This window comes from Penaeus vannamei, chromosome 15, assembly GCF_042767895.1.
Source record: "Penaeus vannamei isolate JL-2024 chromosome 15, ASM4276789v1, whole genome shotgun sequence".
NCBI classification, from domain to species: domain Eukaryota; kingdom Metazoa; phylum Arthropoda; class Malacostraca; order Decapoda; family Penaeidae; genus Penaeus; species Penaeus vannamei.
The window spans coordinates 40,526,206-40,533,705 of record NC_091563.1 but is presented as its reverse complement, the minus strand read 5'-3'; the positions used below and the strand labels follow the sequence as shown (position 1 = coordinate 40,533,705).

At 45.2% G+C, this 7,500-nt stretch overlaps 1 protein-coding gene across 2 annotated transcripts in view; it reads left to right on the top strand.

Moving 5' to 3' along the window:
• The window catches only part of LOC113824291 (probable ubiquitin carboxyl-terminal hydrolase MINDY-4), a 181,855-nt gene that overhangs the window by 164,519 nt on the left and 9,836 nt on the right, over window positions 1-7,500 (top strand). Inside the window, exon 1 of one of the 2 annotated variants that reach the window (XM_070130774.1) lies at window positions 4,700-4,939. The exons of the other annotated variant lie outside the window; for it this stretch is intronic. Within the exon in view, the coding sequence (XP_069986875.1) occupies window positions 4,828-4,939 (112 nt within the window). The 5' untranslated portion in view covers window positions 4,700-4,827. Of the gene's footprint in view, window positions 1-4,699; window positions 4,940-7,500 lie in introns of those variants that run through there. 2 annotated transcript variants of the gene reach the window in all.

Below are 7,500 nucleotides of genomic sequence, written 5' to 3'. Positions count from 1 at the left end.
AGGAAGGAGAAGGGAGGGAGGGAGGAGGGTGGAAGGGAGATGAGAGGATGGAGGAGGAGGACGGAGGTGGAATAGGAGAGGGAGAGGGAGGAAAGTGGAGATGAGAGGGAGAGAAGGGAGGGACGAGACCGAAGAGTGAAGAGAGGAAAATGGTGGAAGAGGAGAGTTCGAAGGGAAAAGAAGGGGCACACATACCCTAGAGGCAGAAGGAGGGAAGAGAGAGAATGGAGGCAGAAGGAGGGAAGAGAGAGACTGGAGGCAGAAGGAGGGAAGAGAGAGACTGGAGGCAGAAGGAGATAGGAGAGAGACTGGAGGCAGAAGGAGGGAAGAGAGAGAGACGGTAGTGAAGGAGGAAGGAACCAGCTGAACGAGGAAAAGGTCTCGCTACACCAGCCTTGGTCTCGGTCTTTACAACTCCAGGATATCGGGGTCAAGGCTTCACATGCACGAGGCGGCGGTACGCGTGGGTCGTTCTATACTTCAACGGCGTCAGTCACCGCGCCCTGACAACGTGCTGACAACGACGAGAAAAGCGAAGTTGTCTGCCTGATAACGATAAGATAAACGAGAACAGTGAAGTCTGATTTAACCTTTCGTGTTTGCAGGACAGACACGTGGTCCAGCTGGGGTGATCAGACAGGGGTTGAACATCTTAATTTGTTAGATAGATAAAAAAAAAGAAAAACAAAATGGGTTTATTGTTTATTTATGTTTGAAGTTTTATGAATTTGTCATTCCCTGACGTCCCTTGTCACACGTTCGCGTCGCTGCCTCACGCTTCGTCCCCTGTTGAAAAATATTTGTCTTTTTCTGTTGAAGAGCTGTCCATTACCTCTCTCCTCTCTCGCTCCCCCATCTCTCTCGTTCTTTCTCCTATTTCTCTATCTCTTTTTCCCTCTCCCTTTCACCACCTCCCTCTCTCTCTTTTTCCCTCTCCCTTTCACCACCTCCCTCTCTCTCCCTCTTCATTCACTCTCTACCTCCCTTCTTTCTCTCTCCTCTCACGCTCCCCTCTCTCTCTCCTCTCTCGCTCCACTCTCTCTTGTTCTTTCTCCTGTTTCTCTATCTCCTTTTCCCTCTCACTCTCACTACCCTTCTCTCTCTCCCTTCATTCTCTCTACATATATATCGCCCTTCTCTCTCCCTCTCCCTCTCCCTCTCCCTCTCCCTCGCCCGCTCTCCCTCACCCTCCCCCTCCCCCTCCCCCTCCCCCTCCCCCTTTTGGGCTTTTTTGGGTTCCTTCGGGTTCCTTCGTGTTTCTCCCGACCTCCCTTTGGGGTTCTTTCGGACTCCTTCGTGCTCCTTCGGGATTCCCCCTCGCCTCCCTCGGGATTTCGCTTCGGGGTTTGGGCTCAGCGTCGGGAGTTTGGGGTTTTGGTGTTCCTGAAGGATGGTCGGGATTGGTGTTTTTTTAAGAATTTTTGGGCTGTTTGGGGGGGATATTTTGGGCTGTTTTTTTTTTGGGGGGGGGATTTTAGGCTGTTTTGGGGGGGATTTTGGGCTGTTTTAAGGGAGGATTTTGGGCTGTTTTGGGGGATATTTTGGGCTGTTTTGGGGGGATTTTGGGCTGTTTTAGGGAGGATTTTAGGCTGTTTTTTGGGGTGGGATTTTGGGCTGTTTTAGGGAGGATTTTGGGCTGTTTTGGGGGTGGATTTTGGGCTGTTTTGGGGGGATTTTGTGTTTTTTTTTTGGGGGGGGGATTTTGGGCTGTTTTGGAGGGGGATTTTGGGCTGTTTTAGGGAGGATTTTGGGCTGTTTTGGGGGATATTTTGGGCTGTTTTGGGGGGATTTTGGGGCTGTTTTAGGGAGGATTTTGGGCTGTTTTTTGGGTTGGGGATTTTGGGCTGTTTTAGGGAGGATTTTGGCTGTTTTTTGGGGTGGGATTTTGGGCTGTTTTTGGGGGGATTTAAGGTTTTTTTTGGGGGATTTTGGGCTGTTTTGGAGGGGGATTTTGGGCTGTTTTAGGGAGGATTTTGGGCTGTTTTGGGGATATTTTGGGCTGCTTTGGGGAGTTGATTCTATAAGGCTGTTTCGGGTTTTGGTTTTATTATGGTATTTGGTGTTATTTTGTCTTTCTTTACGTTATTTGTGGAGTTGAGATTGTGATGTTATTAGGCGAAAGATGTTCGGGTTTTGATGTTATTCTCAGAGGCTTTTTTTAAAGTTATTCTCTTGGGCTTTTTTCAAGCTGTTCTCTAAGGCTGTTGGGGATAACATATTGGCGTTGGTGATGTTTATATGTTGGTTAGTTTGGTATGTTTTCCTTCGTTTTGTTGTTGTTGTTATTATTGTTGTTGCTATTGTTATTGTTGTTGTTGCTGTTGTTGTTATTGTTGTTATTATTGTTGTTGTTATTATTGTTCTTGTTCTTGTTATTGTTGTTGTATTTTCGTCGCGTAGTTGTTTTTGTCGATCGAATTTTTTACATTTTTCTCAAGGTTGTTAAAGGGTTCTGTTGGTGGTGGTCGTGGACGTGTGTTCGTGTGTCTGTTCGTGCGTTTTACTTTGTTCTTCGCAATTACGTCGGTTTTTTGTGCTATTATTCGCCGGTTCTAGATTAATCTGTTAATTAGCGTAATTATTTGGTTATTAGGATTTTTTTTTTTTCTTTTTGAGAGGAGAGAGAGAGAGAGAGAGAGAAGGGAAGGAGGAGAGAGGGAGGGAGAGAGGGAGAGAAGGAGGGGGAGAGAGAGGGGGAGATAGATACAGAGAGAGAGGGAAGGAGGGAGATAGATACAGAGAGAGAGGGAAGGAGGGAGATAGATACAGAGAGAGAGGGAAGGAGGGAGATAGATACAGAGAGAGAGGGAAGGAGGGAGATAGATACAGAGAGAGAGGGAAGGAGGAGGAGGGAAGGAGAGAAGGGAGAGAAGGAGAGAACGAGCGAAGGAGGAGAAGGAGAGAAGGAGAGAAAGGGAGAGAAGGAGAGAAGGAGAGAGAGAGAGAGAGAGAGGAGAGAAGAGAGAGAGAGAGAGAGAGAGAGAGAGAGAGAGAGAGAGAGAGAGAGAGAGAGAGAGAGAGAGAGAGAGAGAGAGAGAGAGAGAGAGAGAGAGAGAGAGAGAGAGAGAGAGAGAGAGGAGAGAGAGAGAGAGAGAGAGAGAGAGAGAGAGAGAGAGAGAGAGAGAGAGAGAGAGAGAGAGAGAGAGAGAGAGAGAGAGAGAGAGAGAGAGAGAGAGAGAGGAAGAGAAAGGGGGAGAGAGAGGGAGATAGACAGATATATATATATATATATATAGAGAGAGAGAGAGAGGGAGATAGACAGATAGATAGATAGAGAGAGAGAAAGGGAGATAGAGAGAGAGAGAGAGAGAGAAGGAGAGGGTCGGACTTATTCAAACTTCGAAATTTATCATCATTCACTATTCCTTATTGTTTCTTTTTCCATTATTTTGATTCGATAAAAGGAAGATTACGTTGAATATCAGAAAGAGAAAGAACAAGACGCAATTTGAGATAAAATGTGGAAAAAAATAACTCATACGGGTAGAGATAACGTATAAGATATTAATAAAATAAATTATGATAATGTGAATACTAATGAGGTGATAATGATGTGGAAAAAATAACGCTAAATATGCGTTAAGGAAAATGACATTGGTAAAACTCGTGAAATAAGTAAGGATAATAATCTCTATTTTTGGAGTAAAGAAGTAAAACGGTGTAAGAAAGACAAGGAAAAAAAGAAAAAAAAATGCTTATAAATGTACCTGTAATTTTCGGGGTAATTTTTTTTCTAAAGTAAAAGTCAAATTGGTGTAAAATTTGTCATAAACATTAATTTCATAATTATACCCAGAATTACCGCCTCCCGCCATTTTTTTTGGATGAAATAAAGACTTACTACACTTTTTAAAATTCCGTACTTGCTTTAGCGCCATTATTTCGTGTTGTTTATTGTGTTTAAAAAACCGTTTGCCTCTGAAATCATTAATAGACGAGTGTAAGTACCTTGTTTGGCGGTTCTGACATTTGGTTGTACAACTTCGCTCGTTAAATTGGCTTTGTTTGGTCGTTTGCGTTCCAGGATATGAACGATTGTTGGCGTTGTGGAACCAAGGGCGTCTCCGTCTGTTACATACTAGTGGAGGATAGTCTGTGTGTGAATCATACTTGTCGAAAATAGTCAGTGTCTGTAACAAACTAGTCGGAAATTTTCAGTCACTGTAAAGAAAGAAAGAAAGAAAGAAAAAGACTCGTAGTAAATAATCATTGTTTGTAAATAACTAGTCGCAAATAGTCAGTGTCTGTAAAGAACTAGTCGAAAATAGAGTGTGACATACATATTGAAAAATAGCCACTGCCATGCGCGTGAAGTGTGTCAGAGAGCGACTGGAGTAAGAACATTTCATGAGATGATTCCCCCGTGCAAGAGCATGGACCGGGAAGGAAAACAAATCGCCGAGAACAAGAAAGGAGAACAAATAACAAGGAAGGGCGAGAGTAAGAGAGCCGCGCGCCCAAGTCCTTGAACTTGACCCTGCCATTTCAACGTGTCGAGTAATGGCCGTTCTGCGCATGCGTGTGGTTGGCAGGCGGTCGGCGGCGGCGGCAAGAAACCTGCGCCTGCCGGACACCGAAGCGCCTTTCTGCAATTTATGAAGCTAAATTGGTCCGGCATTATGGAAATTGCACAAATTGGGCCTCGCAGTTTATCCTCCTACGGCGGCCGAGACACGGCGGTGTATCGCGGACACTAATTGCAGGAAAGGGACGGGTTATCAGCCATGGCGCAGGTCTAAGGAGAGAAATTAGACCAGCAAGACGATCCACAGAGCCAGGAAGCGCCCGTCGCAGCAGAAATGAAGGAGGGGAACGCTGGAGAATAGGATGATCACGTACCTGTCTCTCCGGCGCCCCCTCGCCAGACACCGAGGCGGGCTGGAGGAGAAGCCGGGGAGACGCCGGCCGGTCCGCGCCGCCCACCGCCTTCTGGGCTCCGGTGGGTGGCGTCCTGCCTTCTGAAGAGGCGCTGGGGGCCTGTTAAAGCCGGTTCCATTTGGCCCAGGCTCCCTCCGGCTTTTTTTTTCTTTCTTTCTTTCGTGCTTTTTTTTTTTAACGAGTGGATTTGTCATTTATTTTCGCGTCGACATTTCCCGGAACGGACTGTACTTCCGTGTTTGATTTGCGCTCTCTTCGTCCTTTGTTATTTTAGCTTGTTTAACTCGTTCTGGCGACGTGTTAATGGTCGGCTTTCATCCTTTTCCTTGATTTTAATTGTTTTTTTCATTCGCTTTTACGGAAGACAGTCCTCACACCCAGTCCGGACTCTCTTATATTCACGAGACAGCGACGGAGAGACAGTAGACACTAAGCATGCGGAGTGGCGTGAACAGGACGCGATAGTCTCACACGAAGGCATGTAGCCCCGTCTCCATTTCCTACCCCCCTCCCTCTTTCCCTCCCCCCCTCAGCGACCCCTCCTTCCCCCCCCCCCCCTCAGTGACTCCTCCTTCCCCCTTCTCTCCCATCAGTGACTCCCCCTTCCCCCTATCAGTGACTCCTTTCTCTCCCTCTTCCCCCATCAGCGCCCCCTCCTTTCCTCCCTTTCTCTCCCTCTTCCCCCAAAAGAACCGCCCTCCTTTCCTTCCCCTCCCTCCCCATCCCTTCCCCTATCAGTGCACCCCCACCCCTCCCTCCCCTCCCCCCCTTCTCCCCACGCCCACGCAACAGCCGGTGACCTTTCCGCCTGTCATTAACTGAGCGCGTGTGCTGGGTGATTGAAAAGGTTGTAATACGAATATATAACAGTCGCTGGCACACGCTTGTACTGTCTTGGGGTCCGAGAGTAGATGAGCGTGACTGAGGACTTACATTTAGCGTAATTTGCTGTTACTTAGAAATGATAATATACAGATTAATACTGCATTCCAATAAGACTTTAATGCTTAATTTAATGGCGTTTCTTCCCCCCCCCCTCCTCCCCATTTGGATGCCCAGACCACTCCCCTTTCGCCCCCCACCCCCTGCACGCCAATGCCTTAGAGCTTGAGAAATAAACTCAAGTTGCATTTTTTAGGCAATTCCGAGAAACTTTTGTTCTGAAGGCCGAACAAGGACTGGCCATCACTCTGCAAATATATTTTTTCGATGGTGATAATGGTGATAGTTATGGTTGTTCTGTTACGAAGTGTTATTCTTATCATTATTATCGTTGGATGATAGTGGCAATGATGTTTATCATTGTTAATATTATTATCATTATAATTGTTTTATTATTGTTACTATTATCATTGTTGCTATATTATTATTATTATTGTTATTGTTGTTTTGTTATTATTATTATTGCTGCTCTTATTATTAGTAACTAGTAGTAGCAGTAGTAGTAGCATTATTATTATTATCATTATCGTTATAAGTATTACTATTAGTAGGAGTGATGGGGACTTCCATCGTTATCATTACTCATTTATTTTCTCTTCTATTATTACGATAAGGCTATCATATTTATCCCGATTGTCATTAAAGACATTTAAATCACTCGCTTTGCCAGCCTAATTTTGCATGAGCTTTTTTTCTTCGTTGGCTTGTTTTTTTGTTGTTGTTTTTTCATGTGAGCGAAACCCGATTTTGTCGAAAGAATTTACACGAAAAAAAGAAAGACTGAAATCCAGAACTAAATTTGTCGAGTCCGCGAAGCCATTGACCGGGGCTCCGAACACTGGCCTGGGTGATTTTTAATTAAGCTGTCGTAATTACCTTAATGCGACGCTTATGATTATATATATACAGATTTTTTTTTTTTTTTTTCAATGTCATGAGGTTTCTTTCCGATTTTTTCTTTTTTTTTAGATATACGATAGTCAGGTGTAAATTAAAAATGAAAAATGTTTGAATTTTCCCGCGGTAATTCCCTTGTGTAATTGTTTCAAAACTGATCTCTATTCGCGGTTGTATTTTTTCTCTATTTAAAAGTTTACGATCCCACCGTGTAATTGTTTCTTTTTAATTATGATTCGGTTACTTCAGTTTAGCGAGAGAGAGAGAGAGAGAGAGAGAGAGAGAGAGAGAGAGAGAGAGAGAGAGCGAGAGAGCGAGAGAGCGAGAGAGCGAGAGAGCGAGAGAGCGAGAGAGCGAGAGAGCGAGAGAGCGAGAGAGCGAGAGAGCGAGAGAGCGAGAGAGCGAGAGAGCGAGAGAGCGAGAGAGCGAGAGAGCGAGAGAGCGAGAGAGCGAGAGAGCGAGAGAGCGAGAGAGCGAGAGAGCGAGAGAGCGAGAAAGCGAGAGAGAGAGAGAGAGAGAGAGAGAAAGCGAGAGAGAGAGAGAGAAAGCGAGAGAGCGAGAGACAGAGAGACAGAGAGAGAGACAGAGACAGAGACAGAGAGACAGAGAGAGACAGAGAGAGATTTATAGCTCACATAGTTCTCGGAAATAAAAACGTTTTTTGTCACTCCACGTACTTTTCTCCGAACGGCGACCCACAACGTTATCCTATTGACCGCCATGCATCACAGCAGCCATTTAATCTCACCGAACCACGCGGGAAATTAAAGATAATTCGTATGT